Source organism: Stegostoma tigrinum, chromosome 15 (genome assembly GCF_030684315.1).
Source record: "Stegostoma tigrinum isolate sSteTig4 chromosome 15, sSteTig4.hap1, whole genome shotgun sequence".
Lineage (NCBI taxonomy): Eukaryota > Metazoa > Chordata > Chondrichthyes > Orectolobiformes > Stegostomatidae > Stegostoma > Stegostoma tigrinum.
The window spans coordinates 44,003,231-44,026,637 of NC_081368.1; the positions used below are offsets into that span (position 1 = coordinate 44,003,231).

Genomic DNA, 23,407 nt, shown 5'->3' on the forward strand with positions numbered 1-23,407 from the left:
CTCTTAACCTTCTTCTCTCTAACAAAAACAGCCTCAAGTCCCTCAGCCTTTCCTCATAAGACCTTCCAGGCAAATCCTGGTAAATCTCCTCTGCACCCTCTCCAATGCTTCCACATCCTTCCTATAATGTGGAAACCAGAACTGTATGCAATACTCCAAGTGTGGCTGCACCAGAGTTTTGTACAGCTGCAACATGACCTCATGGCTGCGAAACTCAATCCCTCTACCAATAAAACCTAACACACTGTATACCTTCTTAACAACCCTATCAACCTGGGTGGCAACTTTCAGGGATTTATGTATATGGACACCGAGATCTCTCTGCTCATCTACACCACCAAGAATCTTAGCATTAGCCCAGTACTCTGTATTCCTGTTACTCTTGCCAAAGTGAATCACCTCACACTTCTCTGCATTAAACTCCATTTTTCACCTCTCAGCCCATCTCTGCAGCTTACCTCTGTCCCTCTGTAACCTGCAACATCCTTCTCCACTATCCATAGCTCCACCAACTTTAGTGTCATCTGCAAATTTACTAACCCATCCTTCTACTCACTCATCCAGGTCATTCATAAAAATGGCAAACAGCAGTGACCCCAAAACAGATCCTTGCAGTACACCACTAGTAACTGAACTCCAGGATGAACATTTCCTATCAACCATCACTCTCTGCCTTCTTCCAACTATCCAATTTTTGATGCAAACCGCTAAACCACCTTCAATCTCATGACTCCGTATTTTATGCAATAGCCTACCGTGGGGAACCTTATCAAACTCTTTACTGAAATCCATATATACCACATCAACCACTTTACCCTCATCCACCTGTTCAGTCACCTTCTCAAAGAACTCAATAAGGTTTGTGAGGCACGACCTATCCTTCTCAAAACCGTGTTGACTATCCCTAATCAAATTATTCCTTCCCAGATGATTATAAATCCTATCTCTTATAATCCTTTCCAACACTTTAACCCACAACCGAAGTAAGGTTCAACTGGTCTGTAATTACCAGGATTGTCCCTCCTCCTCCTCTTGAACAAGGGGACAACATTTGCTATCCTCCAGTCTTCTGGCACTATTCCTGCAGATAATGACAACATAAAGATCAAAGCCAAAGGCTTTGCAATCTCCTCCCTAGCTTCTCAAAGAATTCTAGGATACATCCCATCCAACCCAGGGGACTTATCCATTTTTACACCTTCCAGAATTGCTAACACCACCTCCTTGTGAACCTCAATCCCAACTAATCTAATAACCTGTATCTCAGTATTCCCCTCGACAACATTTTCTTTTTCCTGTGTGAATACTGATGAAAAATATTCATTTAGTGCCTCTCCTATCTCTTTAGACTCCACACACAACTTTCCATTACTGTCCTTCCATGACTGACCTTAATCTTACTCTAGTCATTCTTTTGTTCTTGACATACCTATGGAAAGCTTTAGGGTTTTCCTTGATCCTACCTGCCAAAGACTTCTCATGTCCCCTCCTGGTTCCTCTTAGCTCTCTAAGTCCGTCCTGGCTAACTTGTAGATCTCAAGAGCCCTAACTGAACCTTCATGCCTCATCTTTACATAAACCTCCCTCTTCCTCTTCACAAGAGTTTCGATTTCTTTAGTAAACCACGCTTCCCTCGCTTGACCACTTCCTGCCTGCCTGAAAGGTGCATTCTTATCAAGGACACACGTTAGCTGTTCCTTGAACAAGGTCCACATTTCAATTGTGCCCACCCCTAGAGTTTCCTTCTCCATCCTATGCATCCTAAATCTTGCCGAATCACCTCATAATTGCCTTCCCCCCCCCCCACCCCCGCCAGCAATAACTTTTTTGCCCTGCAGTATATATATTTCCCTTTCCATCGCTAAAGTGAACGTAACCAAACTATGGTCACTCTCACCAAAGTGCACACCTACCTCTAAATCTAACACCTGGCCTGGTTCATTACCCAGAACCAAATCCAAAGTGGCCTCACTCTTGTTGGCCTATCGACATACTGTGTCAGGAAACCCTCCTGCACACATTGGACAAAAACTGACCCATCTAATGTGCTCGGCCTATAGCATTTCCAGTTAATATTTGGAAAGTTAAAGTCTCCCATCACAACTACCCTGTTACCTTCATTCCTATCGAGAATCATCTTGGCAATCCTTTCCTCTACATCTCTGGAACTTCTCGGAGGCCTATAGAAAACTCCCAACAGGGTGACTTCTCCTTTCCTGTTTCTAACCTCCGCCCATACTACCTCAGTAGACAAGACCTCATCAAATTCCCTTTCTGCCACCGTATTACTGCCCTTGACTAATAATGCCACATCACCCTTCTTTTACCACTTTCCCTCTTCTTACTGACATATCTAAACCCCGGAACCTGCAACAACCATTCCTGTCCTTGATCTATCCATGTCTCCGAGATGGCCACAACATCGAAGTCCCAGGTACCAACCCATGCTGCATGTTCACCCACCTTATTCAGGATGCTCCTGCTGTAGAAGTAGACACACTTCAAACCACCTTCCTGCCAGCTGGTACACTCCAGTAACCTTGAAACCCTATTTCTGACTTTCTACTCTCAACCTCCTGGACACTGGAGCTACAATTCAGGCTCCCATCCCCTTGCTGAATTAGTTTAAAACCCCCTGAAGAGCAATAGCAAATTCCTCTTCCCCCCCCCCCCCCCCCCCAGGATATTGCTACCCCTCTGTTTCAAGTGTAGACCATTCCTTTTGTAGAGGTCCCACCCACCCCAGAATGAGTCCCAGTTCTCCAGGGATCTGAATCCCTGCCTCCTGCACCATCCCTGCAGCCACGTGTTCAACTGCTCTCTCTCCCTATTCCTCACCTCGCTAGCACATGGCACAGGTAACAAACCAGAGATAACAACTCTGTTTGTTCTAGCTCTAAGCTTCCACCCTAGCTCCCTGAATTTCTGCCCCACATCCCCACCCCTTTTCCTACCTAGGCACCAATGACATATGTGGACCATGACTTGAGGCTATTCCCCCTCCCCCTTAAGGATTCCAAAAACATGATCCGAGACGTCATGGATCCTGGCACCTGGGAGGCAACACACCAACTGTGAATCTCTTTCGTTCCCACAGAATCTCCTCTCTGTCCTCCTAGCTATGGATCCCCAATGATTAATGCTCTCCTCCTCTCCCCCCTTCCATTTTGGGCAACAGGGACAGACTCTGCACCAGAGACCTGTACCCCATGGCTTACCCCTGGTAAGTCATCTCCACCTCCCCCCCCCCCCCCTCCCCCCTCAACAGTATCCAAAATCATATACTTGTTATTGAGGGGAATGGCCACATGGGATCCCTGCACTGTCTGCCTGTTCCCTTTCTGTCCCCTGACTCTAACCCATCTACCTTTCTCCTGTACCTGAGGTGTGACTATCGCCCTGTAACTCCTCTCAATTACCCCCTCAGCCTCCTGAATGCTCGGACGTTTATCCAGCTCCAGCTCCAGTTCCCTAACGCGGTTTCCGAGGAGCTGAAGTTGGCTGCACTTCCCACAGATGAAGTCAATGGGGTCACTGGTAGTGACTCTTACCTCCCACATTCTGCAGGAGAAGCATGCAACTGCCTTGGCACCCATTCCTCTTTCTAAATTCACACACAGACTACTGAAAAAGAAAAAGATATAATAATATAGTGAAAATAGCAGAACATGTATGACTGTTTTTAAACTTGAATTCTCTGGTATTAGAAAGGCACATAGAACCAGTGCATTTTATCAGAATGAGAGCTGAATGAGGTAGGCTGTTGAAGTTACACTTCTAATTTTAAACAAGTGTGGCTAGCAAACCAATGATCTGGATTTTGAAGTTGCTGATGAAGGAATGGTGTTTGCCATTAATCTTGAAAAAAGCTATACATAAAGTTTTAATAAGCTGTAGAGTGAAGATATCCTCTTTTTCCAAAGATTCTTTATAATTTGCGTTGTTTATTATGACTCTCTTTGGTCTGGTAACAGGGCATACAGAAGAGAAGCTAAGCAATCAGTCAGATTTGAGGAATTCTCACAGAAGGGAAAAAAAATATAAATTACATTTAAATCATTGTACAGGAAGTGAATTTCCAATAATTTATCAAAACAGATCATTGAATCATGGGATAACAAGGTGTAGAGCTGGATAAACACAGCAGGCCAAGCAGCATCAGACGAGCAAGAAGGCGGAAAATTTTCTGAAGAAGGGTCTGGGCCAGAAATGTCAGCCTTGCTGCTCCTCTGATGCTGCTTGCCTGCTGTGTTCATCCAGCTCTGCACCTCGCTATCTCAGATTCTCCAGAATCTGCAGTTCCTACTATCGTTGAACCATGGAATGCATTCAGTGTGGAAGAAGGCCATTCAGCCCATTGAGTCCACACCAAACCCCCGAAGAGCATCCCACCCCATCCCTTTAACCCTCCTTTTCCCATGGCTAATCCACATAAAGCCAGCACATCCATGGACACTACGGACAATTTAATATGGCTAATCCAGCTAACCTGCACATCTTTGTACTGTGGGAGGAAAACTGGAGCACCTGCAGGAACCCATGCAGACTTTGGGAGAATGTACAAAAATGTTTACTTTTTTTCTTGTTCTTTTCTTGTTCTTGTTCTTTTCAAACATTTAGTCTTTTTTAGTGATTCATTCAAAGTTATAATTGCATTAATTGTAATGAAATGTTAAAATTAACTTGACAGCTTTAATGTAATTGTTAATTAATTAACATCAGAGGAGCAGGAAAGCTGATGTTTCAGGTCAGTACCCTCCTTCAGAAATGGGCTGTATACTCGGTGTATTGTCAAGTTGGTCAGACTGTCACGTAATTTGGTGACAATCCAGAGTTGGGAGGGGTCAGGTTAGGTCCAGGGATAGTTTCGGGGAGAGTTGGGTGTACAGAACGTTGTAAGGAGAAGGGCCAATGTTGACATAGGGCATGGGGAGTTCTGTTTAATAATTTTGTGGGTTGATTTTAATTCTGTGGCATTTCCTGAGCTAACTATTAAGCTAGATCAGAACCATTTAAAGTCTCTGGAACAAAGCTGGGGACATTTGATTTGGTGTTCCAGATGCCCACACATTGTTCATTGGTGTTTTAAACGTCCCAGAAAAATCCCAACGAGTGAACTGTGCCAGGACTAATGCATGGTTCCAATGAACAGCTGCTGCCTGTGTTGCTGCAGTTTTATTGCACAAGTGAAATGTTCAGAAATCGTTATTGCAATGCCTTGAGTGTATTGTAGTAAGACATAATTCTCAGGATGCTGATTTCCAGTCTCTGAGGAAAAACTGACTCTCGCAGAAAAGGAACTATAGGTAGATTCAAAAGTGTAGTGATTGAATCAAGTAGTCCTATTTTAACTTAATGATATATGCAGTATAAAATCAAAATTTGCCCTTCGTGTTCACTTGTCCTTCATATTTATGCCCCAGAGTAACAATTGAAATTTTGATTACATTTTGATATTTAATCCTGAGATATGGTGTGGCTGGCCGCCCTGCATTTACTCTCCATTCTTTCTTGGTGATAACAAGTTTACTGTGTATTTACCGTTTGCGGTGACGTCATTCATGGAATGGAAAACTTTAGCAAACTACTGCCATCAAATGTTGCTGCTTCTCTTTCCAGATTACAAGCAAAAGTAAAGAGTCGTTGTGGGCACTCATTAAAGGTTTGAGTGATGCCTTCTCTGGGTGGCTGGTGATGTTACTGGTTGGACTTATGGCAGGTAAGAAGGACCTTTTCTTTTGTTGCATGTTGCTGTATCAGCAAGTCTTAATTGGGGGACAGTCTTTTAAGTAAGTGAATAAATTAGGCTGGATTAGAAGTCCAAGCTAAGGAATGTGGTCTCATGAATTATTAACTGGCATTTTTGTCTGGAATAATCAAGTGATCAGCATTTTAAAATCATTTATATCTTTGCCAGTTTGCTAGAGTAATTTCTTATCCTGATGATGGCCAGGAATTGAATTAATACCTATTCAAACATTTAGTGATCTAGAGCATTGGAGAGATCATCTCATCAGTGTAAAGTTTACTTCCCTTATATAGATCATCTCTAATTCTTCTCAGGTGAGGTTTCTCCTCTGTCCTACTCTTGGTGGATGTTGGTGATCCATTATTTAAATGAAAGTACAGAAGAAAATGCATTAATAAAATCAGTCTTCAATTAGTAATGCTTCGAGATTTTGTTGAATATTTTCCTTTTCAGATGGATCTCTAGATTCCAAAACAACTTTTATTTAATGTCATTTGTAATCTAGCCTCTGTCACTTAACACTGTTATGCTTTAAATAGAGTGAGACTTCTGAATCCTCTTTAAAAAGTTCAATTAACCATTTCAGTATACTCTTCTGATTCCAGCATGTAAAAGTTTTTTTTAAAAAAAAAGCCTTGACACATTATTGAGGGGATAGAATTGATAAATAAGAGAAGGGAAGATACACTAAACAAAATAATATTGTTTAAAGGCTCTTATTCTTTCCAAGAACTTGGTCTGATCAGACTTGGCTGACCTGCCAAGCACCACAGTAGCTATTTATGGGCTGAAAAGGTTGTTATGTATGTTACCTATATCTAGACCCTCACCCTGTTTGTTAATGTTTTACTAACATCTCCAAATGAAGACTCCAGTTGATAGAATATTTCTTAGTCCTAGTTAACTTTGTTGTCCTTTTGAGGTAAGTTCTCTGATATTTGCCGGTCATAACAAGAGTTTACCTATCGCCTTGTAACATTTTAAATAATTAATTTAAATATGTGGGAATTGACAAAGAATTAATTAAAATTTAAAGATACAAACAGCTTTCCAACAAATACAGCTTGTGATCATGTGACCATGTTTTATGATACTGACCTGTACCAAAGCAACTGACATTATCAACACATTTGAAGCAGAGATTGGTGAAACACAACCTGAAGTAGGAACAAGAGGTGGAGCATTTAACTTAAGATCAATCTTTGATAAACACATCAAATTCTTCACCAGCCAGAGCCATATTTAGTATTAAGTAAGGTTGTTGTGGCTTTGAAGGTCAATCATCAAGATTGTCAGCAAGACAGCTAGAAGTGACATGAGGAGAAACTTCTTCACTCACCATTGTTATGATTTGGAATATGCTGCCTGGGAGAGTAGTGAAGGTGGATTCCATAGGTTCAAAAGAGAATTGAGTATGTATTATTGGGGAGGCAATGGCCTAGTGCTACTATCGCTGGACTGTTAATCCAGAGACCCAGGTAACATTCTGGGGTCTCAGGTTTGAATCGCACCATGGCAGATGGTGGAATTTGACTTCAATAAATAACTGGAATTAAGAATCTAACGATGACCTTGAATCCATTGCTGATTGTTGGAAAAACCCATCTGGTTCACTAATGTCCTTTAGAGAAGGAAACTACCATCCTTACCTGGTCTGGTCTACATGTGACTCCAGGCCCACAGAAATGTGTTTGGCTCTTAACTGCCCTCTGGGCAATTAGGAATGGGTAATAACTACTGCCTAGCCAGCGACACCCTCATCCCGTGAATGGATAAAGGATCTGAAAGTAACAAATCTAGCTGGCTACGCAGATAAGGCTGGAGTATTGGACGAGCTGGATATCTGTTTCAGGACTGGTCCATTTGATGGATTAAATGGCTTCCTTCTCAAATGTAAAATTCTATGATCCTATCTCAATCCCATGACATCACTGTCAGAGTTCCTTAGGGTAATGTCCTCACCCAACTACTTTCAGCTATTCATCGATGAACTTGCCTATGTCATAAAGTCACAAGTGAAAACATTAACTGATTGCACAATATTCAACATAGTTTGTTCAACATCAACCTCGGTTCCTGATGTATGGGCTGATTAGTGGCAAGTTGCTTGTTGGTGATGAACCACACGTGTTAGGCAATTGACACTTCTAACAATAGAGAATTTAATCACTGTTTGACATTGGGTAGAATTACTCATTGCTGAATTCCCCACTATCAACTTGCTGGGAGTTAGCATTGACAGACACTGAACTGGAACGGCCATATAAATGCTGTGGCTACAAGAGCCAGGAAACCTGCAGCTTCTTTCCTAACAATTTCATGGGTGTCACTCCGCTCCAGAATCTGCAGCAATTCAAGAGGCAACTTGCCATGATCTTGTGTAGGGCAATAAGGACAGCCAATAATTGCTGGCCTAGCCAATGACATACATCCAGTGAATGAATTTAATAAAAAGAAGAATATTTGCATATTCTTCATAGACTATTAAGATGCATTCATCCATATTTTTCAGCCGAGGATAATAGACATGATACTGAAATATCCAGATTCTATACTGAGACCAAATAACAAGCTTGAGAGCAGAAGAGGGACACTGAAAGATCTTTCAGTTGAAGGGAGGAGTATAGCAAGGCTCAGTTTATACATGTGACAAACATTCAGAGAATTAGCTCTGAAGAAGGGCCAAGAGTCCTGAAATATTAACTCTGCTTTCTCTCTACAGATGCTGCCAGACCCGCTTAGTTTTCTAGTAGTTGCCGTTTTTATTTCTGATTCCAGCAGCTGCAGTTCTTTTGTTTTCTTTTTGAGAATTTGACTTACTTCTAGGGAAAAAATTGGAAACGAGAATGTAACTAAGTGGTGGTGCACTAACAACATCGTACTATTTGCCGAATCAGAAGAGTCCTTCCAAAATATCATAGATCAAGTAAAATCCAGAAAATTAGAATTTAAATTATATGAATAGCAAAAAGACAAAAATAAAGTTAGTAGGAAGGAATACAGGAGAAGAAATGCAAACTAGAGAAGAAACTAGAATGTAGATTGAAATGGATGGTGTCAAACTGGAACAAATGACTGGTAACTTAGGAAAAATAACTGTGGTGATACAGAAATTAGAAAGATAAAGATGGCCTAAAGATGAAGGATGTGTTAACAGGAAAACTGTTAACAAGGGGGAATAAATTATAAGAATGCTACATGCAGTGCAGTTTTCCTGCATGCACCAGGAATATGGGCATTAAATAAAGAACTATAGAAGAAAATGTGGATGTTAAAACATATTCTGAGTTCTATATACCAACATATGACAAATGAAAAACAGCTTAAAATTACAAAAAAACAGAAATAATTCTTAATAAGTTACATCCTGAAATGAAAACATCATTAGTTCTGCCACCTGATCAGAAGTGAAAAGCTATGGAGCTTTCCTCAAGAGGGCAAAATGGAGAACAGCAGACAGAGCAGTCAGTCCCGATATAGTTGAATGACAGATGTCAGAGTGACTGCAGATGGGGTATAGTGAATGTGTGAGGATGGTGTGAGACAGATGAGCATGGTCTACAGTGACTGCAGATCTCCTGGCAGAGGTATCTACAAGCAGCAGAACAGATCAACAAAGTGCAAATATAAACACAGTAAAAAAACATATATTTAGAAGGTTTAAAACTAATATTTATCAGCTAATACAGAAAAGCTAGAATAGTTTAGAAGCATACCCGAAAGTAACGAGAAATGTAAGAACTAACCAACAAACCACTTCTTGTGATGCAACTTTCTTTTTCCTATAATCTACTGAATTAGCTAATTGTTGAATTGAGTGTGAGGGTCTGAAAAGGTTAAAGCTGAAAAGTATCTTGAGCACTACCTGCTGTAGTGGTGTCATATGGGCTTGGTGGGGGTAGTTTAGGATCTTAAAGGTGTGAGACCTCCCATTAAGATTTTATTGAATTTCTGTGACAACGACTGTCATAGTAATGTAAGTTGTTCATAGTTGTGAAATGAAGTGTTGTAGGGGTGGGGTAGATGATTATTAAGGTGTATTTGCTATGATGCAGTGAAAAATTATGCTGGGCCTTGTAAAAAGAATCCCTACAGCAAACTTGACACAACTCACACTTAGCCAATAAAAAGTGAAGCGTTTGCGTTTCAATGTTTGTTGAGCACATACATAGCTATAAAGCTGAAAAGAAAGAAAATGGTGTTACTTCTCTGAAAAACAGAGCAGATGTGTTTCTGGCAACAATGTGTGAAAGTTTGGACGGAGTAACAATCCCAATCCCATGAATCTTCAGTCGATGTTTTTGCCTTAAATCACAAAGTTGTATGCCTTTGAGCCTGATAAACTCTGAAAAATGAGGATGCTGGCCTATGTGGGCAGTTTGATGTAAACCTTGATACCAGACCTCCAGGTGTTTAAAAACAAATGGAGATAACTGATAACAGGGTAACGTTTATTTCACTTTTGAAAACTGAAGTGATTTGAATGAATTTTTAAGGCGTTAAGGGGAACTAATAGGGTAGATAGAAAATCAATTATTTTCTCTGGTAAGGCAATCTAAGAATAGATGAGAGGGGTTGATGGTTTTCTTTTAACCAAAGGAAACAGTTGATAATAAGGCAAAGATGGGTATATGAAATTAGGTCACAGACGAACCATGACCTCCTTTCATGTCAGAACAGGTTTGAGGGGCTAGGCTCCTATACATCTAAAACAATGTATTTTACAATTTGTTTAAGTTTTAATTGTAACCTTTGCTTCCTTCTCACCTACAATTTCTATCTATCTGGCTATTCTTTTTGATTCAATGTAAAATTACCTTTTTTGTAAAACACTTTATTCAGTGCTTCTTCAAATTACATAAAAAAGCAGATTTTTTTTTTAACAGCTTCTTGTTTACTGCTTAAAGATTGATCAGGCACAGCCCTGAATGGATCATGTTTTTTCCAATATCTTAATACTTTTTATCCCAACTTCTAGGACTTATGAACAATTGAAACAAAACTAACATTGCCTGTGGACCTCTGTCTTTCCAGAAGACGTCATCATAGTTCCCAAACTTTGGAGAAATCTTATTTTCCACAACATTTTAGAATGTGACAATCTATTAGGAATGTATGCACAAAAGTGATTGAGCCGGTTTTGTCTAGACAACTGCAAAATAATGCACTTTGATGTTAAGAATATGGTGAGAGTGTACAACTTGAGGTAAAATTTTGTAAAGGAGAAGGCAGTAATTGTGTGTGGAAGGTCAATAGGGTAGCAATGCAAATGGGTAAAACTATTATCAGTGGTTTTATACAACACCAGAATAAGAAGGTGATATCAAACAAAACTAGAGTAGCTCTCAGTTGGAGTACTTTATGCAGTTTTGGAAACTCCATTCATGATCTCTCTATCTTTTAGATTACTTTTACTTTTCTTAATATTTTGTAAATTTGAACCTCACTGTATTCTTCCTCAAGCTTCATTCAGGAGCCTCAGAAGTAAATCACCAGTCTCCGACAATATTTCTCTTTTAGTATCAGAAAACCTTTGACTGTTAGCCTCCAATTCTGCATCTACTCCCGCTTGTTCCAAAATTTCAGGTGTACCGTTGAACTCCAGGCTTACCTCCTTTATCTCCTAAGATAGCTCTTAATACTACTTTGTTAGCCCTCTAACTAGTAATGTATCTACAGAGAGCTTTTTGTTAAATACCTTTTTTCCCCCCCTTATTTTCTCTTGTAGCTGCTTTACAATTTTCCTGTATTCTTTTAATGTTTTGGCTTTCTTTTCCGTCACCTTTTCTATGAGTGTTAAGTGTTATGTTAATTTAAAACTTGATTTTGTTGGTCTCCTTATCCATAAATATTAGTCTTTGCTTTTTCTAATCAAAAAGAAAATATTTTTACTTATTTTGTATTATTCGATATTACTTGTTACTACCTGTTTCCATTCCTTTTGAGTGTCTCTTTTTTTTAAATCTCAATATGCTTTTTCCTGTTAAGTATATTTTTCTTGGAAAAACATTTGAAGAATGCAAAAGGCCAATGTACTGGAGAAGGGACAGAATCAATAACTAAACAAAACCTGCAATCCTTTTACTGGCTATGAAAGTAATCAAGTACACTGTCTTATGCCTAGGTGCTATTGCTGGTTTGATCGATATGGCTTCTCACTGGATGACAGATCTGAAAGAAGGCGTCTGTTTAGTGGGGTTCTGGTACAACCATGAACATTGTTGCTGGACATCCAGTGAAACCACTTTTGAGCAACGAGATAAATGCCCACAGTGGAAGTCTTGGTCGGAGCTGTTTCTCAACCAGTCAGATGTAATTAGATATCTTTATTTCTTTAATTTTTTTGATAGCCCCTAACCGTTGACTTGTCCAATATTTATTTCTCCAGGTAAATTTAACCATGTATTTTCTTATGAAATGCAAGATAATTTTTCATCCTTAACCAGTATATGCAGAGTTCCTTCTAGGCCATTTAAGAAATGCTTGGGGTATCGACAATTTCCTTCAGCAGAGTATAGAAGGGTGTCTTTGGAGTCGACAATTTCAGTAACAGCTTCTGTGGACACATGCAATGTTAATGATACTGAATTGAAGAGATAATTTAAAGCCTTTGACACATATTCCCTGTTTTCATTAAATATTTCCTGTATTGATGTTAGAAATGCATTTGTGTAAATAGAATAGTGTTTCTGAAAAATATGTTCTTGAAGAGAATTAAATGCCCACTGTATTTGCTGAAAAATTACTGCTCAAGTTCAGGATGAGTAGCCTCTGTGCAATAAAATAATAGTTCTGCCTAGATTACTTAGTATAAAATAGCCCTGAATTGGAGTTTGGGTAAATCTGTTTGAAAAGTTAATGAAGTCATGATGGCTGGAGCAAGAACTCACCACACTGGCTTAACGTGCTTGATGATTTGGTAATATGTGTTGTGCCCATTGTGTTGCAACAACCCAAAATCTTTCAAAATATCTTTTTCATGCGCAATTTTAAACAGTTAGATGAACAGTTTACGTTAAATTTTTGGTAAAATGTGAATGGAAAATGCTGCAGTTGCATTAGGATGAGTCCATATAGTGTGCTTCAGAAACACTCTCTGCATGTAATGCAGTAAATGGAATGATAAGCTGCTATTATATGATCATTTTATGAATAGGTTCTGGAAATATATCAAATTTTACCAAAAGATCTATCGCAAAGTTAACTGAAGTTTTAATGTAAATGATAAATGATTTTTCTTTACTGTCAATGTCCTATCATGCATGTAGATATGACTTATAATTTTTATGTTGTATTAAATGTTGCAGGGAGCTGGTGCGTACATATTGAATTACTTCATATATGTTAGCTGGGCTATAGCATTCGCTTTCCTGGCTGTGTCTTTGGTGCGTGTATTTGCGCCTTATGCGTGTGGATCTGGAATTCCAGAGGTAAGCCTGAAGTTTATTTTTGAGGAATTTGAGAGTTCTTCCACAACTAGCACAATGTTACAACTAATAACTGTGCCTTAAATTATTCTATAGGTTTTCTTTGTCCCTTAATGCTATTAACCCAAAGCTTTAAATACAAATTTTTTGTTGTGCCATTTTTCGTTGTTAATTTTTCTTATTATTGATTGTACTTTTTAAAAAAAAACTGGGCATTTTTTGGGTATGCTTTAGACCTCTCAAAACTTAGTGAAAACTAGTTTAGTATAAGAAGAACATCACTGCTTAACGATTAATATTATCTTTCAAACCAGAGACGCTGACTCTGGTTAGGGCATTTCCCTGAGAAATGATCCAGTAATAGCTGCCACTTATTTTGTTCAGTTGAAACAAGTTTCAGTTCATACACCATACACATGTTTTTTCTGTCTGCAAACTAAAGGGCCCTGCATATCAATATGTGGTTTCAATTATATGAAAGTGTGCCAACACAGCGAGCCTAACTGACATACTGTGCCTGTTTCAACTCAACAAAGCAGGTCACACAAAGAAAGGAAATTACTGAAGAAACTTAGCAGGTCTCGCAGCATCTGTGGAGAGAAAGCAGATAATGCTTCAGGTCCATTGACCCTTCTTCAGAAAATAGGTGACTTTCATTCATTTCTCAAGCCAATACCCTGACCAGTCAGTGTCAATCAATCTGATTTGAAATCTAAACAAAGCCTGACAGTTAATAGTCAATCATCGTTAACTGCACATTCTCTATAACAATGCCTCTAACAGTCTGAGTCCATTTGCAAACCAATCAGCAATGCACCCTCAAGCAGCATAAAAGTCGGTTTTCTCCTTTATTGGTATTCTTCCTAATTGCCCTGCTGAATGCAAAAGCTTCAACAAAGTGTCTTTTTCAATAATGTTCAAGTTCTGTTCCACCAAATCACTATTTCCTTAATAACTGCCATAAAGGCTGTGGCCACAAGATTCTTTCTTTACACTGCCAAACTTATCCTGACACACGGAGGACTCTGCATGGACATGGATAAGTGCAACAGCATGCCTTGTATGAGCTCGAACATTTGAAAATAAAAACTTTCCAAATGCCACGCAGCCCCACCAGGTGATATGATACCAGGAGACCAAAAATGAGCAGAGCACATCCTGGCAACGTTTGTACTGACAACTATTTTTAAAACCGATGCCTGATCCATTTTCAAGACCTGGCCCCAATAATGGACTGCTGTTTGACTTGTCAGCCAGTTAATGAATGGAACCAGCACGGACATACTGCGTGCTGCCCTGAAGTACCAGTTAGGGCCCTAAATATGTCATTGCACAACAATTTGTATATTCAAATTGCAAGAGCCCATTTAAAGTGGGCACTTCAGTTACTTCATGGTAGGCCTTAGAGAAGGAAGGACAACCAAATCGAGAGCATGGTAGTAAGTCATTGTGCACAATTTTGGAATTCTACTTTCCCATTTTGTACCAGGTTGGATAACTCAAGGCGAAGTCCATTGTCTCCTTAGTCAGTTAAATTCTGAGCCTTTGTTAGCTGCTAATAAGCTTTTACAATGGGCAACTTGTGCTCTTTAAACTAAAAACTTCACACTTCTTTGAACTTCCAGAACTACTTAATGTTTACAACTGTTTTGTCATTTACTTCCAGATTAAAACCATATTAAGTGGCTTTATCATTAGGGGCTATCTAGGAAAATGGACTCTGATTATAAAGACTGTTACCCTGGTTTTGGCAGTGTCTTCAGGCCTCAGCCTGGGAAAGGAAGGTCCCCTAGTGCATGTGGCCTGCTGCTGCGGCAATATTGTTTGTCATCTGTGTACAAAATATAGGAAAAACGAAGCTAAAAGGAGAGAGGTAAGTGGATATTGATGTGTTGTAATTAGTATTTTGCACCTATGCTACAGTGTTCATCATAAACAGATAAGTACAGAGCTGCTAAAGATCTGGCAAAGATGTAAAAAATGAATTCCCACACAAGAGCTGTAGTACTGGAGGGGATTTTAGTGAAAGATAAGAATTTTGAAAGAATTTCCATATTAAGGTGTGAATTTTATATATTGGGCGTTAGGTGACAGGGAGTAAAGTAATTCATGAAAAGCAAGAGTAATTCTTGGGTGGGATGTGGTGCAGGTTAGGATAGAGTTTGGAAATAGATGCAATTTTTGGCAGATAAACATGAAGCAAGGTCAGATGAGCATTCGAAGATTAAATTCTGGAAATAAGAAAGGCAAGTTGTATGTTGGATCCGTGTCTCCTTGCGAGGTTGTGGTTCTTCCTGCCATAAAAATAATGGAAAAAAGTGAAGACTAACTGCAAAATTTAGTAACTTTCATGAAAAGTTATGTAAAAAGGTGCAGACTGTTATTAGAGTCATAACACCTAATACTTGAGTAGCTATTACTGTAAAATTGGAGGCCTTGTTTCCCAATTTAAGTTGGAAACCTGCAAATCTGTTCCATTCAGGAGACAGTCACTTCTCTAGACCTTTTGACATAGTAGATTTCAAGAATCCTACTGTACTTGACCGTTGTAGCTGTTCCATGTGGATTTGGCTCCACCTTAGAACTATCAAATATTGAGCAATGCATTAGTACTTTCATTCAGGCCACAAGGATGATTCTTGAGAAATATAATGTTACTCTACAGTTAGAGTGTGATTGATATGTGTGCTTATTTGTTAGGAAGGTGGGAATAGAGAAGCAAAATAAGTTTAATTAATTTTGCTGTACAAAGAATGCTTGATGTTGCTACTTGTTGGGAAAAGTGGCCATAATCAGTTTGCCATTATTGCTACCACTCATTTTAATGAATACACCTCTGCTTTAAGAAAAAGACACAGAATATACAATAAAGAAATGCATCCAGGGAGATAAGAATTAGAAGAAAATATAACTCCAGAGGAGTAAATGCTACATAACACCAAAGTCCCTTTTTGTGTACAGAGGATAAGTTATGATTTGGTTCACAGTGGAAAAATTAGCATGTAGAAAGAATGATAATTAACCTTTATGAGGACTAAATTGATGAAAGATTTGTGTAGGTTTAGAATCCCAATTCCTGAGGGCAAGAGAAAAACAGTGACAGAGAATGAGATCATCTTGTTGCCAGATGTGGAGTCTCATATGTGACGAATGAATTCATATTACACGTAGATACATTTACCATCTCCAGAAAAGTTAAGGAAGCTTCAAATCTGCATTGCAGATAACTGAACTGTATTGCAAAGCTTTACTTTAAAAATACTTTACTATGACTAGTAGTTTGTCTTTCATCATCATAGCCAAATGTATCCAAGAAATAGTGCACATATGGACAGATTGTTGTGTGATCTCCATCCATTCTTGAAGAATGCAGATGTAGAATATAAATGGTCACTTTTTTAATCTGAATTTTCAACTCTTGCCCAACTTCAGTATGTAGATACTGTTTCATTTCCCTGAATGATAATTAAATAATTCCAGTAGTTCCTCAGATCTTTGACCTCAGAACAGCACGTAAACTTATTCTGGCTATGTTTGAATCCCATCACGTGCACACTGTAAATATGCCATATTTGTTTGCCAAATTCTACATGGTTTCATCTTTATTGACATTGTTTTCTAGGTACTATCAGCAGCTGCAGCAGCAGGTGTTTCTGTTGCTTTTGGTGCCCCCATTGGAGGAGTTTTGTTTAGCCTTGAAGAGGTAAGAGATTTTGTCAAAATTTACTTCTAACAAAATTGAATAACACGAACTTTTTTAATAGCCATGCAGCAGCACAGGTTTATACTGCTAGGATGAGGGGAGAAATTCACCAAGGTTATCACTGAAGATTGTACTGAGAATTGCTGAAAGTATTAGATAGAACGTGGATTCTTGTGCATGTTGGTTACCCAGCCAAGCTGGATTCGTTCTGGCATTTTTATTTTCTGTGAAGCTGTTTCTGGGTTTAACCTAGTCAGCCGATTTCTGTTTTTCTTCTTAACGGACAATTTAGTAGAAGGAATTCATTTTGGGCACTTCTTTGATGTTTATGTTAATATATATTGTTTTACTTTTGAAGTATTGAATGCAATCTATTGACGATAATGCACACTGAATTAGTTAGCAGTTTTTCTAAAATAGTGAATAAACTCCTTGTTTTAGCATTTTATAATCTTTCAACATTGTACAGGGCTGGAGAAGTGTTTCTACACAGTGGTGGGTTAAAAACTGAAAAAGTCAATATTCAAATACATCGACCACTATAACATCAGGCCTTGTGGAAACACAGGCATCCTATCTTTGAAACATAGCTGTCAGCCAAATATAGATTGAACAGTTGTATTAAAATGGATATGCTATACTGTCCTAACCCATGTCTGGAGTTCATGTGTCTCTTTGGAAATTTTAACAATGATATCCCGGAGAATGGATAAATGGGGCCAATCTATAGAACTGCAAATTGTACTAACTTAACTTCATATGCAAGCTAACATGAGTGCAATCAGAAGGTGCAAAACCTTCCTTTTTTGAGCAGATTTTAGAGACTGTATCCAATGGTTGACAACCTTGGCTTTAGCTACCTTTCAGATTGCTGAAATAGCTAAACAGTATCAGAAACATTGACACTGGCTGTATAATTGTTCCAAAAGAGTAGATAACTGTTTTGTTGTTTCTGTGTTGTTATCCCCCTACAGGTCAGCTACTACTTCCCTCTGAAGACTTTATGGAGATCATTTTTTGCTGCATTGGTTGCAGCCTTCACACTCCGTTCTATTAATCCATTTGGGAATAGTCGCCTTGTACTGTTCTATGTAGAATTCCACAGCCCCTGGCATTTGCTGGAATTAATCCCTTTCATCCTTTTGGGAATCTTTGGAGGACTATGGGGAGCTTTTTTTATTCGTGCCAACATTACCTGGTGCAGAAGGCGCAAGACCACCAAGTTAGGGAAGTACCCAGTTCTTGAAGTCCTTGTTGTGACTGCTATCACTGGTATTATAGCTTTTCCTAATGACTACACTAAGATGAGTACCAGTGCGCTCATTTCAGAGCTGTTCAATGACTGTGGACTCTTGGATTCATCACAACTCTGCGATTACATCAATGATGTCAACAGCACCAAAACAGTTGATGACTTGCCAGATCGCGCGGCAGGTAAAGGTGTCTACATGGCAATTTGGCAATTGGCTCTAGCACTGGTGTTTAAAATTTTCATCACAATATTCACATTTGGTATGAAGGTAAGGAGGAATTTCTGAGAGACAGATATTTTATATGTTTAAATTCTTGAAAGATACTGGGGTAACGATGTATGAATGGATTTGCTAACTGCATTTTAAATTTGCAAGTGATAACAGCAGAACAAGTACAAAGTAACACTAATAATTTTTATAATATGACACTGCTTCTGAGAATGCTGGTGGATATTCAATTGCCAGAGGTATCATCGCGAAAGGCAAATCCGTTGTCATGTCAGTTGACATCCATACCTGTGTGTTCCCATTGAGGGTAGTAATACAAGTAGCAACTCTGGTAATTCTGTGCCCCTTATCCACACATCAATTGATAGGAAAATAAATGTACAATCCTTATCATTCCCACAACTAAGGTCAGCGATCTCAATACTAGAAAGGCACTACACTGTCAAAAATTATGGCCCCGTGATTAAATATTAAACCAAGGTCAGTCAGACTGTTCAGATAAATGTCCATGATCACATGCTTTTATTTGAAGACTAGAGCAATAGTTTTCATGGTGTCTGCTTCAGTATTTATCGCTCAACCAGTTTAAGTTGGATTATTTAATCTTCTAACTTTTTGTTGGTTGTTGGATCTTTCTGTGAGCTAATAAAATATAGATCTATTAGCTGGCTTCTCTCCACATTTTAGAACATAAGAGCTAAGAGCAGGATGAGGCAATTCAGCTCCTAAAGCCTGTTTCACCATTTAATACCGTGATGACTGATCTCCTCTTGGCTTCAACTCCACATTCCTGCCCACTTTCCATAAGTCTTCAACTCATTACTGAATAAAAATTTGTCTTTCTGCTTCTTAAATTAATTCCATGCCCCAGCATTCACCACACTCTGGAGTAGTGAATTTCACAGTTTCAGAATCCTTAGAAAAGTAATTTCTCCTCATCCCTCTTCAAATCTGTTACCTCTTATCCTAAAATGTACGACATTTCATTCTAGATTTCCCTACATGAGGAAACATCTTTTCGACATCTCCTTTATCAATCCCCTTTAGTATCTTGTATATCTCAATTGTGTCTCGTCTCAATCATGTAAACTCAAGAGAGTGTAGGCCTAAATTGCTGAATCTCTCTACATCTCCTGAACTGCCTCCAATACAACTACATTCTTCCTCAGGTGAGGGGACCAAAACAGAATGCTGTACTCCAGGTATAGTCTCAGTAATGCCTGTACAGGTGCAGTGATACTTCCCTACTTTTATACTCTATTCATTTATCAATAATGGCAAAATTCCATTGTCTGATGTTCTTGCATACTAGGTTTGTACGATTAGTGCATGAGGATGCCCAGATCCCTCTGCATTGAAGCCCTTTGGAGTTTCTCTTCGTTTAGGTAATGATACTACCATCTAAGTTATTAAAATAGGTTGGTACCCAAGGACCCAACCCTGTTTCACCCCACTAGTTACATCTTGCCAACCAGAAAACTCTTTGTCCAAGCTTATAAAGTATCCCTAATGCCATGTGATCATACCTTGTGTAGTAGCCTTCTGTACAGCACCTTCCATTTTTTTCTAGAAGGCCAGATAAACCACATCAACAGGATACCCATTATCCACTTTGCTTGTTACATCCTCGAAGAAATTTAGTCAAACTTAATTTACTCTTAAAACCATGCTGACTCTTATGGATTGCATTTTTCCTTTCCAGATATCCTGTTATTACACTTTTAATAATTTATTCTAACAATTTGCCAACACCAAATGTTAAACTAACTAGTCTGCAATTTCTGACTATCTGCATTCCTCTTTTTGAGCGACGACAGTATATAAGCATTTTTCTTTCCTATACACCAGGGAATTTTGGAATATTCTAACCCAAATTTATGGAGCTTGCTCGATCGTCAGGCTGGTATTCAACATTCACCTCCTTTTGCTTCAGACTTTTCTAGCCATCTTAGTACTCTTCTGTTTAGCCTCCAGATCGTCCCCACAGATCAGCAGAAGCTAAGATGGATGCGGTTAATTTTGTTTAAACTTTAAGTCTCATTTATTATCCCAGATGAATTCTGTTCGTTCTAGAGTTTCAGGATCTTGATCCAATCAAGTTTAAGTATGTCTTTATGCGTTTATCAAATGTGGGTGTCACTGGCAAGACCAGCATTATTGATCATCCCTAAATGTTGTTAAACAAAATGGCTTGCCAGGCTTTTTCAGAGGGAAGTTAGGAGTCAACCACATTGTTGTGGGCCTGGAGCCACATGTAGGATGATAGATTTTCTTTCCCGAAAGGTTGCTAGCAAGTCAGACGGGTGGTTACTACAATCAGCAGTAGGTAACATCGTCACCATTAGACTAGATTTTTAATTCCAGATATTATTGTGTTCAAATTCCGTCTGAGATGGGCTTCAGCTGATGTCCCAAGACTATTAGCCTGGGATGTTGGATTACTAGTCTAGTGATTATTGATTCCCTAAAGTGTGGAAACAAACCCTTCGGCCCAACAACTCCACACCACCCCTTGCAGCATCCTACCCAGACCCATCCCCCACACACCCCTAAACACTATGGGCAATTTAGCGTGGCCAATCCATCTGGCCTGCACATCTTTGGACTGTGGGAGAAAACCAGAGCACCCGGAGGAAACCCACGCAGACACGGGAAGAATGTGCAGACTTCGCACAGAAAGCCGCCCAAGGCTGGAATTGAACCCGGGTCACTTGCGCTGTGAGGCTGCAGTGCTCACCACTGAGCTACCGTGTCGCCCCATCATATTACCCCTGCCTCCCCGTTATAATACTTCGAAATAGTTAAGTGCATTGGAAATAATTCAAATGAACAAAATCTAAATGCTAATTATATTGGAAATCAAGTTCGTTTTATTGGAGACAGAAAACTTTGAAATGATGAAGTAAATTGATGTAGCTTTGGATGTTTATTTTACTGAACCTTCAAGTGGAAATTGGGATAATGTAATAGAAATCTCGAGTGAAAACATAAGTGAATATCACTCTTTGAATGAAAGATTGCTGCAAAGGATCATAATTATGGATCCAACTAGAACATTTAACAAAAATAAAAGGGTAAATTTCTGACCAAACAGAAAGATAAGGTTCAAAAACAGAAATTGCAAGAGAAGCTCAGCAGGTCTGGCAGCATTAGTGAAGAAAATTCAGAGTTAACGTTTCGGTTCTGGTGACCCTTCCACAGAACCTGTTCTGAGGAAGGGTCACCAGGCCTTAAACGTTAACACTGATTTTTCTTCACAGATGCTGCCAGACCTGCTGAGCTTTTGCAGCAACCTCTATTTTTGCTCCTGATTTACAGCATCCACAGTTCTTTTGTTTATTTTAGAAAAATCTGTTTATTTAATATAAAGTGAAAAATTGTACAATGTTTCAACTGTTCCTTCAGTAGTACTTTAAAGCAAGTTCATAATACTCAAAGCGTAATAAATGCTGGAACAGGACAGTGCAGTGTGTTACAACAAATCAGCACAGTGTGGTTTGATCAATATAATAGTTAGATTGCATAAGGCCTGTGACTACCATTGTAGGGTTGATTGACACTTTTGGTACTTCATTTTTGTCGAACTGTCGATTGAGGATTTGCTGGCTCCAATTAAAAGTGTGCTGTAAGATTATAATGAAGGTGAATTATACTTATTAAGGTCTAACTTAAAATAATAGTTATGCATGTTAAACCTCTATGATGTGACTGGTGTTCTTCAATATTTGTGAAGGTTCCCTCAGGACTCTTCATACCAAGCATGGCGGTGGGTGCAATAGCTGGAAGACTTCTAGGAATAGGAATGGAACAGCTGGCTTATTATCACCATGACTGGATCATCTTTAAAGGTTGGTGCAGTCCTGGAGCTGACTGCATCACTCCTGGGTTATATGCCATGGTCGGTGCTGCTGCATGCCTAGGTAAGAAAATTAATTTCAAAAGTTAACTTTTTTATCATTGAGTTAATAGTACTTCCTCCACTGCTGGATTAGTTTTATGTCCAATAATATGTGGCACATTTTAGGTAGAAAATTTATTGTGCCTTCCCTCTGTGGAAATAAAAATAAGCTTTTGTACCTTAACACGTTATTTTGGTTTGATAATTGTGTACAGACAGTCATTTTTGTTCAAAGCAATCAAATTAAAGATCAAGTAATGTGTTTCATTGATGTTTTGGAGAATACTGAGAGATCTCCATCCTCACAATCAGAGATAATTTTAATAAACCGTTCCTGTTTTTCCCTTTTCAGTGTTTTTATTAAAATTCATATATTTGATCTTGCATTCCCTCTAAACCAAGTACTGCCATTTTGAGCTGCTGTGATAGGTGCATATTCTCTTGAACACACACACAATCCTAGGTTGCTGATGACCTTGAACTTAATTTCTTTCTAAACTATTCTGGAAAGAGGGAAGTATCAGTTCCACCTCAGTGGAAATCTCAGATACAGCAACATTGTAACATAGAAAATAGGAGTGGGAGCCATTCAGCCCATTGACTCCACTCTCATTCAGCATGACCGTAGCTGATCTTCTATTTCACAGCATATTTACATAACACAATACAGCACAGTAACAGGCCATTCAGCCCACCAAGTTTTAAAAAAATGCTGATTCCTAGTCCTTATTTAGACCCACTATTTATTGCCCAAATGCAGCTTCAGTCTCACTGTTCACCTCCCATTCTTGTCTGCCAAGATACACCTGAAATGTCAGTAATGTGCCTGCTTTCACCATCTCTATTGGCAGTGTGTTCCAGGCACCCACCACCCTCTGTGTGAAAGTTTCCTTGCAATTGTCCCCTAAACTTTCCTCCTCTCACCTTGAACCTGTGCCCTCTTATAGTTAACCCTTCCACTCTGGGGAGAAAGCCTAGAACTATCCATCCTATTTTTGTCCCTCATAATTTTGTAAAACTCTATATGGTCACCCCTCACCCTCTCCCTTTCCAGTGAAAACAGTCTGAGTGTATCTAACCTCTCCCCAAAACTAAAACCCTCCAGACCAAGCAACATCCTGGAAAACCTTCTTTGGTTTCTCTCCGAGG

At 39.0% G+C, this 23,407-nt stretch overlaps 1 protein-coding gene across 11 annotated transcripts in view; it reads left to right on the forward strand.

Moving 5' to 3' along the window:
* Positions 1 to 23,407, forward strand: part of clcn5b (chloride channel, voltage-sensitive 5b) — a 136,915-nt gene that overhangs the window by 95,496 nt on the left and 18,012 nt on the right. For all 11 annotated transcript variants that reach the window (XM_048544286.2, XM_048544284.2, XM_048544287.2 and 8 more), the window contains 7 exons: positions 5,620 to 5,719; positions 11,874 to 12,061; positions 13,057 to 13,179; positions 14,843 to 15,049; positions 16,799 to 16,879; positions 17,854 to 18,399; positions 22,094 to 22,280. In XM_048544286.2, coding sequence (XP_048400243.1) covers positions 5,620 to 5,719; positions 11,874 to 12,061; positions 13,057 to 13,179; positions 14,843 to 15,049; positions 16,799 to 16,879; positions 17,854 to 18,399; positions 22,094 to 22,280 — 1,432 coding nt within the window. The remainder of the gene's footprint in view (positions 1 to 5,619; positions 5,720 to 11,873; positions 12,062 to 13,056; positions 13,180 to 14,842; positions 15,050 to 16,798; positions 16,880 to 17,853; positions 18,400 to 22,093; positions 22,281 to 23,407) is intronic.